Here is a 20,874-nt window from a genome sequence, read left to right on the forward strand (position 1 = left end):
TTCTTTCTCCTAGTCCTTCCCTCCGTTCGTTTTATCATGTCCCACTCCTGTCGTCGACCAGACACGTTGGTTTTCGACACGGACATTGTCCATCGCTGGACCGTGTACCAGCGCGATTTCGAACACTACATTGCCATTGCCCATCCTGATGCCACTCCTGCTGTCAAGGCGGCAGCGCTGAGCCAGGCGAGCCTGTCGGCACTTATATTGCCGCCTTGCATCACCTGGCTCAGCACTGCCGCCTTGACACAATCACCCCTGACGAATTAATTAGGGACGTCCTGGTTAATGGTCTCCGCAACGATAGACTGCGTGAGCAGCTCCTAGTGAAACCCGATCTGACTCTGCGGGATGCTATGTATGCTGCCCGCATGTCCGAAGTCGTTGGTTCCGTGTCCAGACAGGCTCCCCAGGACATTAACTTCACCGGTCAAGCCGGTCGCCTGACTACACGACGAAACCCCGCGGCTCTCCCCATAAAGGTCGCCACCTCGACTGTCCCGCGATGCTGCCCTAACTGTTATTTTACAGCACATCCCTCCAACGTTTGCCCCGCACAGGGCAAGACCTGTCTTTCCTGTGGCAAACTCAACCACTTTTCTGCCGCCTGCCGTTCCCGTGGGAAGCCCGTCCCTGCTCCGAGAAGGAGTCTAAACAACCTCGCCGATCTAAACAACCTTGCACTCCCTGATAGCGCTCTGCTTCCTCAGTACGAGCTGGAGGAGCTCCCAGACTCTGATGCACTCCCCTCACATGAAGATCCAACAATTTTTTCACTCTTGGGTGCACCTGCTCTGATTATGGATCCCTCTGTGCATGTTACTGTGAATGGCCATTCCTTTTCAGCCAAGGTCGATACTGGCGCTTTCGCCAATGTTATGTCAATAAGCCTTTTCAAGCAGATCAGATCTGGTGAGAAAGTTCTTCCTGGCGACACCTGCCTCCATGCCTACGGGGGGGGGGAGTCCTGGTTCCCGTGGGAAAGGCAACTCTTATCTGTACAGTTCTAGAGGCCTCTCGGCCCCTCACTTTCCACCTGCTGGACTCTGACAACGTCACCCTGCTGGGCGCCCGTGCGTGTCAGGACCTGGGGCTAGTCTCATTCCACCACAGCATTCACCTGGTGCAGGCCCCCATGGACCCACTGACCGAGTACCCCGACCGCTTTGATGACGTTCTGGGCAAGCTGCCCTGCGACTATAACATTGTTGTCGACCCGAACGTCGACCCGGTGATTCGGCCGGCACACCGCGTCTCCTTTGCCATGAAGGGCCGCGTGGAGTCTACTTTGCGCGATATGGTGACCATGGGCATCCTCAAGGAGGTGAGCGCTCCCACCAGGTGGGTCTCCACCATGGTCGTCGCCGCCAAGAAGGACAAAAGCGAGATCCGGATCTGCATCAACCCCAAGGACCTCAACCTTGCCATCAAGCGCCCCCACTACCCCATGCGGACGGTGGAGGACGTTGCTGCACAGGTCGGCCCTGCAACTGTCTTTTCAGTCCTAGATGCCAAGAGCTCCTTCTGGCCGATTCCTCTGGACGAACGCTCCTCATTCCTCACTACCTTCAGCACTCCCTTCAGCCGGTTCCGTTTCCTCCGCATGCCGTTTGGGATCAACTCTGCCAGCGAGGTTTTCCAGCGCACCATGGAGCAGCTGTTTGCCGGTTTACCGTGCGCCATCATCGTGGATGACATTCTGGTGTACGGGAGGGACGTTGCTGAGCACGACCTGAACCTCCGCAAAGTCCTGGACAGGGCGCGGGTGATAAACCTCAAGCTTAACCCGAAGAAATGTCGATTCCGGGTCCCGGAAGTCACTTACGTTGGCCATGTCTTCACGGCAGGGGGTCTCAAGCCCGACCCCCAGAAAACGTCAGCGGTCACAGATATGCCCGCTCCTACCGACGTCCCTGGCCTGCAGCGCTTCCTGGGCATGGTCAATTACCTGGGTAAGTTCATACCCGACCTCAGTGAACTGAGTGCCCCCCTGCGGGAACTAATCAAAAAGGACTCCGCGTGGGTCTGGCTCCCGCACCATCAGTCGGCTTTCGTGACTCTGAAGTTGAAGCTTGCCGCTACCCCGACTTTGAAATTTTTCGACCTGCACCGACCCATTATCCTCACTTGCGATGCCTCCAAGTTTGGTCTCGGTGCCGCTTGTCTGCAGCTCTACGACGGCCTTCAGCTGCCCGTCTCCTACGCTTCTCGCACCATGACCCCTGCCGAGCAGCGCTACGCCCAGATTGAAAAAGAACTGCTTGCCGTGGTCTTCGCTTGCTCCAAGTTTAAAGACTACATCCTCGGCAACTCTTTCACCATCGAGACTGACCACCAGCCGTTGGTGACAATCCTGAATAAACCTATCCATGTTGCTTCTTCCCGGTTGCAGCGCATGATGCTGCAGCTCCAGCGTTTCACGTTCCAGATCGTCTACCGTAAGGGCAAAGACATGTTTGTAGCTGACACCCTGTCTCGTGCTCCGCTGCCTTCCGTTGTCCGCCACCCGTACGAATCCTCCGACCTTCTGGTACTAAACGTCAACATTGTTCCTTCACAGCAGATGCAGTCCCTGGTGCAACACACTGCTGATGATCCTGCCCTGCAACAACTTGCGGACGTTATCCGCCATGGTTGGCCTGACCGTCGCTCCGAACTGCCTGCTGGCGCTGCACCTTATTTCCTGGTTCGAGATGAACTGGTGCTGCATGCCGGCGTGGTGGTAAAGGGTCACAAAGTCGTGGTGCCTGCCGTACTGCGGGATCATTACTTCCAGACTGCTCACAGCGGCCACCCTGGGGTGGAAGCTACTTTATCCCATGCACAGAGCCAATTCTACTGGCCAGGTATGGCTCAGGACATCCGTGACAGGGTCTCCGCCTGCGCTGCCTGCAACACCCTGCACCCCCATCAGCAGCGCCAGCCTCTCCTGCAGCCGCCGGCTCCCGAGCTCCCATGGATGGCCGTTGCCACCGACCTCTTTGAGTGGCGCGGAAAGCACTTCCTGGTCCTGGTGGACTTCTATTCCAGCTGGTTCGAAGTCGACCAGCTGACCTCCATCACCTCTGCCGCTGTCATCGGGAAGCTTCGCCGCCACTTCTCCACCTTCGGCTCCCCGGTGACCCTCCGGTCCGACAACGGCAGCCAATTCTCCAGCGACGAGTTTAAAACCTTTGCTGCCCGTTGGAACTTTCACCACATTACCAGCAGCCCCGAGTATCCTCAAAGCAACGGACTTGCTGAGCGGGCCGTACGTAGCGCCAAGGAGCTGCTGGAACACTGCCGCCTGTTCCGTGCTGATTTCCACCTTGCCCTGCTTAACCTCCGCAACATTTCCCGCGACCCCGCGCTCGGTTCCCCTGCCCAGCGCCTTATGTCACGCACCACCAGACCTCCCCTGCCAGTCTCCCAGCAGTCCCTCAAGCCCCCTGTACAAAATCCTGCCACTGTCACTGAGCGCATTGTCAAAAAACAGGTGATCCAGAAGCGCTCCTTCGACAGATCCGCCCGGCCCCTTCCACGTCTGTTCCCGGGGCAGGTTGTCCGAATGCAGTCCCCCTCTGGCCACTACCGCCTGGCCGTCGTAGTCGGCGACGCCGGTTCTCCGCGCTCCTACTTCGTCGACTATGAGGGGGCTATCTACCGTCGCTCCCGCCAGCACCTTCTGCTTGTGAATGAGCCCGCTCCGCCTCCTGCGGATCCTTCCCACCCCCCCATTTCTTCTCGAACTCCCGTTGCCCCTCACGCCCCGACAACACCTCGCATGCCGCGCACCCTACCCTCACAACTGTCCGCCCGCTCCCCTGCCTCGCCTGTCAAGCCGGCATCGCCCGTCAAACCTACCTCGCCTGCCAAGCCTGTTTCTCCATCCGGAGCCCCGCGTTCTCCTCCGCCCGCCTCTCCTGCCGATCCCCCAGCTGCTGTCCCTTCTGTTCCCGCCGATGAGGAGGAGGGCGGCTTACGCACCCGCTCTGGCCGGCTGGTCAAGCCGCCTGTCCGCTACGGGGAGCTCGCATAGTGTTGTACTGTTGCCGGTGCGGTTGGTGTTCGTAGCGTATGAGCCGTGGTCACTCTGTATAGTACCTGCCATGCTTTTGTTTCTAAGAGGAAGGATGTAGATCAGTGCATGTTCCTTTAACCATAGTGACCTCCCGTATTACTAACCACTCCCCATTGTCTCCAGTATAACTGTAGTGTCCCCACCTCTAGCTCGCTCTCTAGCTCCAGTGATGACCACGGACAGCTACAGCATAGTGCAAAAGAGTTAGTTTAATAAACAGTTACAGTAAAAGACTTGTGTGTGCAGTAAGTCATTTTACACCACCCCTCTCCAATTACCACTTTACACCCAATTACCCATCCCCACCGTGCTGCACAACATCACTTCTCCATCAGAGAGGCTGTTCAGAAGACAGAAAAGCCAGAAATCTCCAGGACTGGACATTGTTTCCCCCTCTACACTCATGCTCTGTGCCGAATAACTGGCACTACACTGTGCTGAATAACTACACACATTTTCAACCAGTCCCTGCAAACCTGTACTGTCTCTGCCTGTTTCAAAGTCTCCACTATTGTCCCTTTACCCAAAAAGGGAAGGATTAATGGTCTTAATGACTACAGGCCTGTCGCACTGACCTCTGTAGTCATGAAGACCCTTGAAAGACTTGCTGGCCAAGCTGAAAAATATCACAAACTTCTGCAGTTTGCATAGTGGGCCAATAGATGACGCATTCAACCTGGGCCTTCACTTCAACCCCCAGCACCTAGTCCGCCAGGGGACCTATGCGAGGATTTTGTTTGTTGATTTTAGTTCTGCATTCAATACCATTTTGCCAGAGCTATTACACTCCAAACTTTCTGAGTTGACTGTGCCTGAACCCCTCTGTCGGTGGATCACCAGCTACCTGACAGACAGAAAGCAGCATGTGAGGCTGGGAAAGTACATCTCGGACCCGCAAACCCTTAGCATATGAGCACCGCAAGGCTGTGTACTCTCCCCTCTCTACACCAATGACTGCACCTCCAGTGACTCCACTGTGAAGCTTCTCAAGTTTGCGGATTATCACAACGCTGATTGGACTGATCCAGGATTGGGAGGAATCTGCCTATGGATAGAAAGTGTCACAGCTGGCGTCCTGCTGCCATCCCAACAAGATCACCCAGGCGTTATGGCCGCGCCTCACCTGTTCCCGGCTGCTCGCCGTCTCTGCTCACTGCCACTTGTGTTTGTTCTGTCTCTGTCTCTGTTCGTGTCGCTGTGTGTGCATAGTGCACAGTCATTTATTTCCTACGACTGTCAGACAATGCTGGACATTGGTGGAAGAAGCCAGGCACTTCTGGACATTGGTGCCTCGGTGGCGTGCTCTCGAGGCCCCGGGGCGAGGACTTTCCATCGTGCCGTGCATCGGAGATTTCCTGAGGGAGCCATGAATGCGTGCTGCGGCTGTCCCCACAGGCGCAGGCGAACCAGGAGACGGGGAAAACGGGGAGGTGGCTCGGTGAGGACGAGAAGACTCGCCCGCTCTCACTCCGGCTCGATCTCGGCATGCACATCTCCTGCACCATGGCTGTTAGCGCTTCCTGGTCCCGCTGCGAGACCGTCGTGCCTCCGGTTGGTTTACCCAGACCCTTCACCTCCACTCTGGCTGCCGGCTACTCCCGATGTGGGGCTGTCATTCCTCCGGCTGGCTCCCCGGGGCACCTCACACCTACTCTTCCCAGACCTGTCGCGTCAACTAGCCGTCCCTGACCGAGTTTGCCCGGCGTTCCAGCTGCACTATGCCCGAGAGAGGAGGAACAGGGGCGTTAGAGTATGTGTGGACAATCTGCCGTCGGTGGACTACACACCTCTACCAACTCTACCAACTGTTGCAAATCATGCTTTTAATACAAGTATGGCATTATTGAACATTAGATCACTAGTAGGCAAGTCATTTTTAATCAATGATTTTATTATTAAGCACAATCTTGACTTTATCTTTTTAACAGAAACATGGTTAAGTGTAAATAATAGTGACACAGTTTTGATTGAATCAGCACCTCCCGGTTTTATTTTTATAAATGAAGCCAGAATACACAGAAAAGGAGGTGGAGTCGACATTTTATATAAAGAGACTTTATAATGCAAGAAAATGTCCTGTGGAAATTTCAACTCCTTCGAATATGTCGCTGCTCAGCTGAGTACTCCCCAGCGAACAATACTTTTAACTATTTACAGGCCACCAAAATATGATGCCGTTTTTTGATGAGATTGCCAAATTACTGTCCATTGTATGCATTGATTTCGATTGTGTTGTCTTAGTGGGTGATTTTAATATTCACACAGATAATGCAGAGGATGGAGGTACAAAAGAGCTCCTGAACATTTTGGACAACTTTGGACTTAATCAGCACGTAACAGAGCCAACTCACAATAGGGGGCATATATTGGATCTGATTATTTCCAAGGGTCTCGACATTTCTGATGTTATGGTGACTGATGTTGCTCTTTCCGATCACCACTGTGTATTTTTTAAAACGACCATCTCTGCTAGCAGTATCAGAAAAGAACCAGAGGTGATCGAAAGGCGCTGTATCAATGAAAACACCGGCGCATTGTTTACTCAGGCCTATACACCACCACCAACTCTGCCCTCGGCCTCTGTCGATGACCTTGTGGATGGTTTTAGTTCCAATGTTATGACTCTTATGGATGCTATTGCACCACTAAAGACCAAGGTTTTATCTGGAAGGAAAAAGTCACCATGGAGAAATGCCACAGCAGTGAGATCCCAAAGAACAAAGTGTAGACAGGCCGAACGTAGGTAGGGAATAACCAAACTACAGGTCCACTACGACATCTACAAAGACAACCTCCGTATCTATAATCAGGAATTGAAAGGGGCAAGGCGGTCCTTTTTCTCAGAGGTTATTAACAAAAATAATAATTCCCACACCCTGTTTGCTGTTGTCGATAGACTGACAAACCACTCATCATCAGTCCCTCCTGAGCTCCTGTCCAGCAAGTCGTGCAATGACTTTGCAGATTTCTTCACTGATAAAATTCTGAAGATAAGACAAACAATGTCTAGCTCCACCTCAGGGAACATGGCTTTGTCACCTATGCCTCCAGATTCACTAATGAATCTACAACATTTTAAACTTTTAGATTGTGCAACTCCGACTGAAACTGTTCAACAGCTAAAGTCCACTACCTGCTGTCTCAGTATCAGTATCAGTATCAGTATATCTTTATTGCTATTTCCTGAGTACTCACATACCCAGAGGAAACAAAAAAACATTGCTCAACCAGTGTCCATTCAGTGTGCAGTACAAATAACAACAAGTAAATAGAAATAAAAATACATATATCATGAACAAATTAAATTAAACACTCTGCTCTCTACTAAACATCAACAGGCGTTCCGATCGACAGCTGCTGCAGTGTGTCCAGGTTGGTGGTTGGTGCGCGATACTTTGGCAGGGGGCTAAGTCCGTTTATCAGTCTTATAGCCTGCGGGATCTGCTGCCCACAAGCTTCTTTAAAAATATTTTTAACAGTGTTGCACCAGAAGTACTGAACATAGTATACACTTCCCATCAATCGGGGCATTTTCCCGAAACCTTAAAAACAGCAGTGATCAAGCCCCTATTGAAGAAGCCTAAATTGGATGCCTCAGCTATGAGCAACTACAGGCCCATATCTAATTTAGCATTTTTGGCAAAGATTATTGAAAGGGTAGTTTACCAACAAATTTACTGCTTCATGACCCAAAACAATATTTTTAATGTTTTCCAGTCGGGATTTCGGCCACATCACAGCGCCGAGACTGCACTCACTAAGGTCCTAAACGACATACATCTAAACAGTGATGCATCAAAAGCTTCAGTTTTGGTACTTCTAGATCTCAGTGCTGCTTTTGATACGGTGGACCACAACATACTGCTTGACAGACTGGAGAAGTGGGTGGGACTCTCTGGTTCTGTGCTGGACTGGTTCAAATCTTACTTGAAAGATCGGGATTATTTTGTTTCCCTTGGTAATTTTGAATCAGAACGTACAAAACTCACATGCGGGGTTCCTCAGGGCTCCATTCTTGGACCCATTTTGTTCAACATTTATATGCTCCCCCTAGCTCAGATCATAGAGCATTTTAACATATCCTACCACACTTATGCCGATGACACACAACTATATATCGCAGTGTCACCACATGACCATAGTCCCCTACACTCACTGAGCCAGTGTGTCAAACATATCAATGAGTGGATGAACCAGAACTTCCTCCAGCTCAATGCAAATAAGACAGAAATTATGGTCCCAAAAAAACAAGGCTAGAGGTGAGTGCTCAACTTGACTCAATTGCACTGAAAGCCACAAAGCCAGAAACCTTGGTGTAGTTATGGACTCGGATTTGAATTTTAACAGCCATATAAAGACCATTACCAGATCTGCCTATTACCATCTAAAAAATATTGCAAGAATCAAGGGATTTCTGTCCAAAGAAGACACTGAAAAACTTGTTCATGCATATATTTTTAGTAGGTTAGATTATTGTAATGGCATCTTTACAGGTCTCAATAAAAAATCAATTAAACAACTGCAGCTTATCCAAAATGCCGCTGCCAGAGTCTTGACCAACACCAAGAAAATGGACCACATTACACCTGCCCTTAAATCTTTGCACTGGCTCCCTGTGTGTAAGAGGATAGATTTTAAAATTCTGTTAATGACCTACAAGGTACTGAATGATCTAGGTCCAAAATACATCTCTGACCTACTTGTTGTATATGAGGCGCCTAGACTCCTCAGGTCTTCAGGGACAGGTTTGCTCTGTGTTCCCAGGGTCAGAACTAAAAAGGCTGAAGCAGCATTCGGTTTTTATGCTCCACACCTGTGGAACAAGCTCCCTGAACACCTGAGGTGTGCACAGACTGTAAGCGCATTTAAATAGGTCTAAAAACACTGTTGTTTACTATAGCTTGTCCATAACCCTTTTATGTGCTTTTTAAAATCATTTTATTGTTTCATTGACGTTGTTTTATTATTCATACATTTGTCGTATTGCTTATTTTGCAATTTTTAATTATTGACTATTTTATTCTTTCTTTCCTGTAAAGCACCTTAAATTGCTGTTTGCACGAATGGTGCTATACAAATAAACTTGCCTTGCCTTGCCTTGCAACAATCTGAAGCTCAATGCTCTTAAGACGGTGGAATTGATAGTAGACTTTAGGAGAGCTCCCCCTCCCCTGACCCCACCCACCACCAACAACACCACAGTCACACCTGTGGAGTCTTCTAAGTTCCTGGGACCCATCATCTCCAAGGTCCTTAAGTGGGGGGCTACCATAGACTCCACAGTCAAAAAGGCATATTAGAGCATGTACTTCTTGCGGCAGCTCAGGAAGCACAATCTACCACAGGCAATGATGGTCCAATTCTATACGGCCATCGTAGAGTCTGTCCTCACCTTCTCCATCATGGTCTGGTTTGGCTCAGCCACCAAGCACGACATCCGGAGGCTGCAGCGAATCGTCCGATCAGCTGAGAAGGTTATTGGCTGCAATTCTCCCTCCATTGATGAACTGTACACTGCAAGTGCCAGGAAGCGAGCGGGTAAGATCATCTCTGACCCCTCTCACCCTGGCCACAAACTCTTTGAATCACTTCTCTCTGGAAGGCGTCTCTGGACTGTCAAAGCTGCCACAGCCAGACATAAAAACATTTTTTTCCACGAGTAATAGCTCTATTCAATAACCAAAAATCTATAGCCTCCTTTTGCTCTGGTATTTTATTTAATGCACATGTTTAACCAATAATGTTTTATTATTAATGTTTAATGTTTTATGTATCATTCCTAACTGTCACTGCATGTCATGTTGTCACTTGCGGGCGGAGCACCAGGGCAAATTCCTTGTATGTGAATACTGGGCCAATAAACATTTTAATTAATTCATTCAATTCATTCCAGTTAATACCAAGTTAAACTAATCTCGTCTGCATGCACGGGATCATATTCGGCCATACCCTGCATATTCACATGCCTATCCAAAATGCTCTTAAATGTCATTATCGTATCTACTTCCACCACCACCCCAGGAATATGTTCCAGGCACCCACCACACTCTGTGTAAAAAACGTGCCCTGCACATAAACTTTTATAAACTTTCTTTCTTGGACCTTAAAGTTAGCTTTGGTCAAGCTGTTCCATTGCAGCAACTGGAAGGTTTGACACACGGGAAGTGTCTGCTCCCATTACTTCACAACCAGGTTTAGCAATGGGACCTGTGGTCCTGACCCTGCAAGATAAACCTTTTTTGAGAGAAAGAGAAAAGGAGAGGTAACCAACTTCTGTCATAGCATAGAAACAAATAGCACAGAGAGGTAATGATTGGAAAGCACTTTTATTTAAAATGTTAATCAACTTGACAATGGCAAGGTTCAAAGTAACTGGTCAACTACAGCTGAGATTTGGCCAGAGACATTGACAGCTCAATCAACAATGCCCATTTACCCATTTGAGGAGTAATGCTCGAAATAACTTCAGGCATGTGTTATAACATGGTTCACAGCCTTCAGGAGCATCAGTGACTAAGAAAGTTATGGATTTGCAATAAATCAAACAGGCAGAGTTGGCAAGAAGGACAAATGGGTGAAGACTGATGGTCACACTGATGAAGGGCCATTAGAAGCACTTGCGATGGACAATGGAGGGACCAGACTCATCATACTCCTGCTTACTGATCCACATTTGCTGGAAGGTGGAGAGAGAAGCCAGGATGGAACCACCGATCCACACTGAATACTTCCTCTCTGGTGGAGCAATGATCTTAATCTTCATGGTAGGCGGTGCCAAGGCTGTGATTTCCTTCTGCATCCGGTCAGCGATACCTGGGAACATGGTGGATCCACCAGACAGGACTATGTTGGCGTACAGATCCTTCCTGATGTCCACATCACACTTCATGATGCTGTTGAAGCAGGTCTCATGGATCCCAGCAGATTCCATCCCAATGAAGGAGGGTTGGAAGAGGGTTTCTGGACACCTGAAACGCTCATTGCCGATGGTGATGACTTGACCATCAGGGAGCTCGTAGCTTTTCTCCAAGGATGAGGAGGAGCTGGCCATCTGCATCTCAGATTCAAAATCTAGGGCCACATAGGAGAGCTTCTCCTTGACGTCACGGACAATCTCCCTCTCGGCCGTGGTTGTGAAGGAGAACCCACGCTCGGTCATGATCTTCATCAGGTAGTCAGTGAGATCCCGGCCAGCCAGGTCCAGACGCTGGATGGCGTGTGGCAAGGCGTAGCCTTCGTAGATGGGCACAGTGTGACTCACACCGTCCCCAGAGTCCATCACAATGCCAGTGGTGCGGCCAGAGGCATACAAGGACAGCACAGCTTGAATGGCAACGTACATGGCTGGGGTGTTGAAGGTCTCAAACATGATCTGGGTCATCTTCTCCCGGTTGGCTTTGGGATTGAGTGGAGCCTCTGTGAGGAGGACAGGGTGCTCCTCTGGGGCCACTCGCAGCTCGTTGTAGAAGGTGTGATGCCAGATCTTCTCCATGTCATCCCAGTTGGTCACAATCCCGTGTTCAATTGGGTATTTCAGGGTCAGGATGCCCCTCTTGCTCTGGGCTTCATCCCCAACGTAGCTGTCTTTCTGACCCATTCCCACCATCACACCCTGGAGTGGAGAAATTGGATGGTTACTATTAAAACAGGACATAGATGTTCTAAAAGCCAGATGACCAATGGTTCAACTAATGCTCTTGGACAACAACAGTGAAGAGGTTAAACCTACAACATTACATACAATCATTGCCAATCCATGATACCACTATCCAACCCCTTTTATTCCCACTCCCTTCCCATAAAGTCCAAGTGCCAGATGACTTAGCCATTGCTGAATCGCAGTTAAATTTCTGCCAATTGCCATTATTAGGAATCACATTCTAATTGTCATCTAAACCACTCCAGTTTACACCAGTCGCAATAACTTAGATGTTATATTCAACTCCTTCAAGTGTGACTAACATCAATAATGTAATATGGATCATAGTGTAAGATCTTCTCTGTCAAAGTGGATTGGCATCACCCAGCCACCAATGATGAAGGCTTTGATGAAGGGGTTACACTTTCCTCACATCTTGCAGGATCACTCAATATGATGTGGAGGCTTTGGAGATTGTGAGAAGAGGCATATAGAACATGATCAATATTCTTCCATTCCTTACATGTCCATGTGCCCATCCAAAAGCTTCTTAAACATCACGATCAGACGAGCTTCGAGTGAACAAGACCAGGACTCCCAGGTCCATTTGAACATCAACATTGCCCACTCTCACACCATTTTTTAAAATGTTCAGCACTAATTTCATCCAAAGAATACAATGCCTCCAGCACCACCCATGGCAGCGTATTACCGGTATCCAGTCTGTGTAAATCGTTTGTCCCAGATCTTCAAACATGGCCACTCTCACTTTAAAGCTAGGTCCTCTTGACATTTCTACCCTGGGGGAAAAAAGTGCTGACTATCTACCCAATTTATGCCTCTCAGAATGTTATATACTTCTATCAGGTCTCCCCTCAATCTCCAATGCTCCGGAGAAAACTATCCAAGTTTTTTCAACTTCCCCTTACAGCTAATACCCTTATTCAGGCAGTAACATGTTAAAGGTACACAAAAATGCTGGAGAAACTCAGCGGGTGCAGCAGCATCTATGGAGCGAAGGAGATAGGTAACGTTTCGGGCCGAAACCCTTCTTCAGACATGTTCAGTAACATGTTAAACCTCTTCTGCACGCTCTCCAGAGTCCCCACAGCTTTCCTGTAATGGAGCAACCAGAATTGCACACAATATTCCAGATACAGCCTAATCAGTCCCACAAAGCTGTATCATGATTTCCTGACTCTTATACTCGGTGCTCCAACTGATGAAGGCAAGCGTACCATATGCCTACTTGAACATACAATCTACTTGTGTTGCCACTTTCAGGGAACTGGATTGGACCCATTGGACCTCAAGATACATTTGCACATCAATGCTGTTAAGTGTTTTGTTATTAACTATATCCATTCCCCTTGCATTAAACCTCTAAAAACCTTCTTGAAGTAGCAGCAACATGCCAGCGGCATTTCTCATTTACCTGCTGCGCGTGCAGACGAGATTTCCCTGAATAAGACAAGGACTCTCAGGTCCATCAAAATTGCTCATCCTCACGCTGTTTTTTTTAAAAATAATTATTTTTATTAGAAGCATGTATACAAATAATAGTAAGCAACAATTTAATTACAGATTTCTGACATAGCTTCAGGTTTTGTTTTAAAGAATAAAGATAAAGGGAGAAAAAGATGAGAGAAAGTAATAGAGAAAAAAAGGAGACGCAAAAGGAAACTACCAATAACAAGATTATGGAGATAGATCCAGGAAATGTTGAGTATAACTATTCATCCAATCCCAAACTCCGGTTTCAACCCTGATTTTGTGTTAAACCAATTCACATTTTCAAAAATTCAATAAATTGAGACCATATTCTAACAAAAAATTCTGGTTTGTCAATTAAGACAAATCTTATTTTTTCCAAATGCCAGGTCTCAGTCATTTCCATAATCCACATTTTAATTGTGGGGGCTGATGGTTTTTTCCAAAACTAGCATTAAATTTTTCGCAGTTATTAGACAGTAATCAAGAAATTGTCTCTGACTTATCGTAGTTTGTGCTATGCTCTGAAAATCCTAATATAAAGAATAGGAAAATTTGAATTGAATAAAGAAGTATATTTCTTGGTCACATAGATTCCAAGGTATTTTAACTTTTCATAGGCAATTTTAAAAGGATACTGTTGAAGTACAAGCGGGTTTTGTTCCATTATTGGCATAATTTTGCTTTGATTCCAATCAATTCTATATCCTGAGAATGAACCAAATTGAGTTATGAGATTAAATAAACTCGGAATGCTAATTTCTGGGTTTGTGATGTATAATAATACATCGTCTGCATATAAAGAAATTTTATTAACTGTATCTTTAGTATTATACCCATGTATTTCTGAGTGGGATGTAATATTCTCTGTGAATGGTTCTATAACAAGGGCAAATAAAAGCGGGGAAAGTGGACATCTTTGTCTACACCCTCTGTATAAGTTAAATTTAGGTGACAACATTTGGTTGGTCAATATTCTAGCTGTTGGGTTTGTATATAGGAGTTTCACGCATGAGCAGAAGTTTTCACCGAGATGAAATGTTTCCATCACAGAAAAGAGGTAAGGCCGTTCCACCTGATCAAATGCTTTTTCAGCGTCTAACGAAATGATTGATAAATCTTCATTTAATATTCTATTTGAATAAATTATATTAAACAAAAGTCTTAGATTATAGAATGAATATCGTTTTGGGATAAAACCTGATTGATCGGGATGTATTAACTTGTAGATCACCAAACTTAATTTGTGAGCTAAAATTTTGGCTAGTATCTTCTGATCAGTGTCTATAAGGGCTATGGCTCTATATGAGCCTGAGTCTTCACGATCCTTATTTTTTTTGGAATTAGTGATATTGTTGATTCAGTCAAAGTTTGTGGCAATATCTGTTGCTTAAAAGCGTAACTATATAGAGTCTGTAAACGTGGGGAGACCAGGTCACTAATTTTTTTATTAAAATTCATTGTTCAAACCATCGGAGCCAGGGGTCTTCCCATTTTTCAGAGAAATGATGATAGTTCCTTCAATATCTGTTAGTGTTATTTCTGCGTCCAGTAAGTCTCTCTCTCATTTAAACCTGAGAGGTTGCATTTCTGCAAAAATATTTGCATGTTCACTGAGCTATCTGTTGTTTTTGCTGAGTATAGTGTCTGGTAATATTGCAGGAATCTATCACTAATGTCCTTGGGTGGTGTGAGCAAATCTCCCTTATTGATCTGATTTTGTAGATTGTTCGTTCGTCCTCTAATTTACGGAGTTAACGAGCTAACAATTTCTGTGGTTTATCGCCAAATTCAAAGTGTATTTGTTTCGTATGTTGGAATAGCCTTAGAATTTGAGCTGAAAGTACATGGTTTAACCTATATTTGAGCGCAGCAATTTTGTTATGTTTCATCATAGAAGGAGTGATCGCATTTTCTCATCTAACTGCCTTATCTCTCTTTCTAGTTCATGTTGTTTAGTGCGATTCTTCTTGTTTTGAGAAGCTTGAAATGAAAAAAGACACCCTCTGACAAATGCTTTAAAAGCTTCCCATAAAAGGGAAGCAGATGTTTCTGGAAGGTCGTTCATCTGAAAAGACATTTTAATCTGCGTGTTGAGGTAGTAATAACATGCCCTGTCATTTAACATTTGTGGATTGAATTTCCAGGGTGTCTGCTTCTCTGATATTCCTTGTACTTTTACCATAACAGTTAAGGGAGAGTGATCTGAAATAATAATGTTGTGATATCTTGAATTATATGAATAGGGAATAAGTTTGGAATCCACTAAGAAATAATCAATTCTTGAGTAAGTTTTGTGCACTGGAGAATAAAATAAATACTCTCGCCCTGAGGGATTTTCAATTCTCCAAACATCTTTAATATTGACAGTGTTTATGTATGAATTTAATAATTCACACGTCTTGGATTTTATTTTATTTTGATTTGACGATCTATCCAAATAGGGATCTAATGTGCAGTTTAAATCTCCGCCAATTATCAAATTATACTGTCCGAATTCTGGGATAGTATTAAATATTTTCTTAAAAAATTAGGGGTTATCAAAGTTTGGTGCATAGATATTAACCAATATTAATCTTGTTGAGTGCAATTCACCCACTAATATATATCTACCTTCGGTATCCATGATAGATGAGATATGTTTGAATGGTAAACCATTACGAATTAAAATAGCTACCCCTCTTGACTTATAAGGGAATAATGAATGGTATGATTTGTCAATCCATTTGGCTTTCAATCTATTATGTGCCTCGTTTTTAAGATGGGTTTCCTGAAGAAACATTATATCAGCCTTAAGTAGTTTTAAATGTGTAAGTACTTTACCTCTTTTAATTGGTTCGTTAACATTCCAACTACAGAATATAATTCCTTTACCCCCAATTTTCATAGTAGTTTCTTGCATCTAATGGATTAAATAGTCTGTAGGAAAGTGAATGGTTTAACACATTAAACACAGTGTTCCACCTGACTGTAGGATGGATGGGTTTTGGATCTATTTGATCTTTCTCCCGAGAGTGTATCCTTAAAAAAAATAAATTCTAAATAGTATTGTAGAGTTTAGAAATAAGAAAAGCGAGTACAGAATTAAAAGGGTGCAGGAAAAGAAAAAAACAAGTAAAGCTACATCTACCGTTGGTGTAGTTAGTGTGAGCCACACTAATGTGACAAAAAATCTAATGACTTCCGTAGCTTTTGTAAAAAAATAGCACTAGCTCCGGATTAAAAAAACATAAAAAATTCCTAATATAAAATGATATTAATAAAAGGGAGGCAAACAGGACCAAGGGAAATTAATCCAACAATAGGACATTTTTATCTCCCCTAAAAAATGTTAGTTAAATGTTAAAGATAAACATAAATCTAATGCTTAAATTTCTTATTTATAGTAATTTATGATAATTTTTTACTAGTAATAGTTAGTAATGATTAGTAATAATTAATAGCAAATTGACTAGTTCAGCCAAGATAAATCTTAGGTTATAACAGGTTAAAGTCCAATCTATTCTCCGCCGGCTATTAAAGCCATAGGATGATATTCACGCCCCAAGGATTCTTGAGTCTTCCGAGCGAATTCGAGTGCTTTTTTGTGATCAGTAACGAAGGTTTCTGTGTTCTTGTAGGTGACTCGCAACTTGGCTGGGTACAGCAGTGCAAATCTTAGGTTTGGGATCTTCCTGAGAATTGCTCTTGTGTCATTGAAAAGTGCTCTTCTCTTAACAACCTCAGCAGGATAATCTCTGAAAATACGAATGTTGTCGCCTTGGAATGTTATGTTTCTGTTGGTGGCAATCCTCACGCTGTTTTTAAAAATGTTCAGCGCCACCTGTTAATATTTCAGGTTTATCTACTGAGTTCTACTAATTTCCTCCACAAAATGTAACCCTCCTATAAATGGGAAGGCCATTTCATTCATCCAGAAAGGGTTGCTAGATTTACTTTTTGAACGCCAAATTCCAGAAATCTGGCTTTTTCCCAATTTGATTGGTGTCAGAAAATTTATTTGGCTTTTGGAGGATGTATGCGGAGTCGCAGGACGCGGTTCCTTCACTGGAAGGAGATGTTGACGATTGCGTCTGTAAATGGCCCCGTCTACGCTGACCAGGTAGGAGCGTGGTTCTTTGGCAGGGCTCTGGAGACGAACAACCTGCTCACTGGAGAGAGGTTTAAGTGGCTTACTGGACTTGTCAAAGAAATGTTTTTGTGCGTCGCACTTGAATTGTTGTTGTTTCTGGACCACAGGCGGAGAACGAACCTGTGGCTGCAAAAGCTGCTGGGACACAGGCAGGGAAGCACGGGTTTGGTGAGGCATCAGTCGCAGGGCTGGGGAACCCAGTATGGGATCCCTAGCAATGTTCCTTAAATTGCGCAGTTGGACTGCGAGAACTCAGGGCTGTAGTGATATGTCGAAAGTCCCATCGTTGTGCAAAGTTTTTGAAAAGCAGGCTGGTGAACTGTCTGCCGTTGTCGGATAGAAGGCGTGCAGGGTAGCCGTGCATGGAGAAATTGCAACTTCTGGATAACTGCTTCAGATGTGATGGTTTGGAGTAGATCGATGTCAAACCAGCCCGAATAAGAGTCGACAAGAACCAGATAGTGTTTCCCATGCCATTTGAATATGTCAGTGGCTACCGTGGACCATGGTAGAGGAGGAACCAGACAGCGGCAGTAAGGGCTGATTCTGCTGGTGTGGCATCAGGCTTTTGCAGATGCCGCAGACTTCCGTTTTGTAACGTATGTACTTGGTCATACCAGGCCAGTAAACATGCTCTGCGCCCCTTGTAAGTTTGCCTCCACACCGGGGTAGCCCCTGTGGACAGCGTCGAAGTACTTGTCCCGGAGGACAGCTGGGACAACAGCCTTGTGGCCCTTGACTATAATCCCATCCTGTAACACCAGTTCGTCATGAACCAGGAAGTATGGGCGGATTGCGAGCGGGGTGTTGTGTTGTTTATCCTGCCAGGCACGTTGGACAGCAATTGTAAAGTCTCGTCAGCAGCCATGTGTTCTGCCAGGCTTCTTAGGCAGTGGGGACATACGATACCTTCATTACTGAGAACTGGTCCTGTTCAGGGAGTTGTTGTTCGCTGGTTTTGCATGGGGCCCTTGATAGCGTGTCAGCTATGTGTTTGTCCTTGCCTTTTTTATAGACAAAGTTGAAATCAAATCGCTGCAGCTGCATCATCATCCATTGCAGGCAGTGTGAATGAGTTTATTCAAGATGGTGACCAAGATGGTGGTCGGTTTCTATAATCACAGACTTTCCAAAAATAATTTTGTGCAGGCGAAAACCACTGCAAGTAATTATTTTCCAATCTGGGTGTAACGTTGTTCAGTATCAGTTAGTGTGCGAGAGGCATAAGAAACAGGCTTGCAGTCGCCATCGTCAGCGGTCTGCAGGCAAGCAGCACCAAGTCCGTACTGGGACGCATGCCATGTGAGTGTTACTGGTAACTCCAAAGCTAAATAGGCGAGGGTAGGTGCGCTGGCCAATTGCATATAGGTGGAGCAACTACTAACAAGCACTACAATTGGTTAGTAGGAAATAACCAATCTACAGGTAGTTTACACCCCAGCGGTATGAACATTGACTTCTCCAATTTTAGGAAGTCCCTGCTTTCTCCTCCCCTTCCCAGCTCTCCCACAGCCCACTCTCCGCCTCTTCCTTTCTTCTTCCCCCCCCCCCCCCCCCCCCCCCCACTCCCAAATCAGTCTGAAGAAGGGTCTCGACCCGAAACGTCGCCTATTTCCTTTGCTCCATAGATGCTGCCTCACCTGCTGAGTTTCTCCAGCTTTTTTGTCTACCTTTGATTTTCCAGCATCTGCAGTTCCCTCTTAAACCTTTAAGAGCCTAGTGCTTTGGGAAATATCTGGTGGTGCTTTAAAAAAAGATGACAGTGTCTGTGTGGAGGTCAAGCTGCTTTGCTGAGGTGACAATATGAGATCACACCAGGTTGAAGAGACCCAAGTTTCCTAGCTGGTGCCTTAGAGTTTGGATTTCGAGAGAAGCTCGAAGTAACTTCTGCTTTTTGTGACACCTTGGTGGCATGGAGACTAGGTTTCTGCAAGAATTCTATGTTTGTAGCGACTCTGAAGACATCAAGTCGAAACAGCTGCAGAGCCTAAGCCTGTGATTGGATAGAGGATTTTGTGTTTATACTTAATATATGGCTGTTAAAAGGGTTTTGTGTACATTGTTTGTAAGTAAGCAAAGTAAGTGCCTCTTAATATAATTTCTTGTGACTCTTAATGTGAATCTTATCTGTAAGTAAATTATGTAAGTGATTGGCATACAGGGAGTGGCCTCTTGTGACATAAGTGTCCCGCCTCCGTTAAGGGGTATAAAAGCGTATGTAATTCCTTGGGTGTGTCCACCTTTGCCCTTACTTGCCTAATAAACCCTGTCAGCAATGCTGGAGTTGAGAGGATATTTTCTCTTGTATCCTCCGTTAAAACGAAGTCAAGAAACAGAATGCAGCTGCATCTTTTTGATGCTATTCTGAGAACCAGGGCAGGAATATTGCTTTCAAACAAATGTTGCAAAGAATTCACTGCATCTCCAGTAATGCTGAAAAACTTCACATCAGACAAGGTTTATTATGCCGTATGTACCATTCATTCCAGTGGGGAGGATAGTAATGACCTGGATCGGGAGCTTTTCATGTGATGATGTATGAAAATCATATTAAAACGTGTTTGGCTTTTTTTCTGGTGTTTTTCTAGTATTGCTTGCCTTTAAATCTCAATCGGGCAACCCTGCATCCAGGCAATGTTAGCTCCCAGGAAGTAATCCTATTAGTCCCATTCGCCCTTTTATTCCCCAAATCCCAGCAATTGATTCTCTTCCATGCACATCAAGTACAATTTAATTGTTTTTGCCAATTAGCTAGAAAGGAGAATTGCCTGCCGCAAATTACGCAACCAGGCCAAGCAAGATTTATATACAGCAGGGTGAATGGGATTAAGATATCAATCAGTTCAGAACTGATTTTAAGGGAGGGGCGGGTGAGCATGGTAATCTATGGAAGCAGAGATGAGTTAACACAAAGGTCACGGCAAGAGAAAGCAGGAAAGCCAGGCTTCCCTCCAGCCTCCCAGAACATGTCTAGCTCAGCTCTGCAGCGGCTCTGAGCTGATCTCCCACTTCTACAAGGGGGAGAGAAAGGGGAATCCGACTCAGATGACAACATACACTGATTGACACCTACACGACACGAACATCAAGAGATCGGCTGCAACTCAACAGAATAAACCAGGACATGAGGAAAGGGGGGTTTGCAACAGACAACAGCTGGAGGACTCACCTGGTGTCGAGGCCGTCCCACGATGGAGGGGAACACAGCTCTCGGGGCATCATCCCCTGCAAAGCCAGCCTTGCACATCCCGGAACCATTGTCCACCACCAGCGCGGCAATCTCATCATCAGCCATGGTTTACAGCGAGTGGGGAGTGACTGAAATGGAAAGAAAATCCGTCAACACCAAGACACAAACTCAGAGCACAAACCCGAACCACACCAGTGCACAGAAAACTAAATTCTCATTTCCTAGTTACAGAATCCCACTAAAGCTGCTGCTCACAAATTAATCCAGAACCATTCCTTGCCCATTATGCCCCACTCACTGCCGATGAAGTCTGTCTCACTCCTTCTTCAAAAGAGAAACTCAGCAGCTCAACCTCCGACTTC

The 20,874-nt window shown here is 45.8% G+C and overlaps 1 protein-coding gene across 1 annotated transcript; it reads right to left on the reverse strand.

Moving 5' to 3' along the window:
• Positions 1–10,376: 10,376 nt before the first annotated feature.
• On the reverse strand, positions 10,377–20,640 carry LOC129696402 (actin, non-muscle 6.2-like). Its single transcript, XM_055634262.1, has 2 exons — positions 20,492–20,640; positions 10,377–11,672 (listed from the first exon to the last, which is right to left on the reverse strand). Exons 1-2 carry the CDS (start codon positions 20,615–20,617, stop codon positions 10,668–10,670), a joined length of 1,131 nt encoding a protein of 376 aa, XP_055490237.1. The 5' UTR covers positions 20,618–20,640; the 3' UTR covers positions 10,377–10,667.
• Between the last annotated feature and the right edge of the window lie 234 nt (positions 20,641–20,874).

Source organism: Leucoraja erinacea, chromosome 4 (genome assembly GCF_028641065.1).
Source record: "Leucoraja erinacea ecotype New England chromosome 4, Leri_hhj_1, whole genome shotgun sequence".
Classification (NCBI taxonomy): Eukaryota; Metazoa; Chordata; class Chondrichthyes; order Rajiformes; family Rajidae; genus Leucoraja; species Leucoraja erinaceus.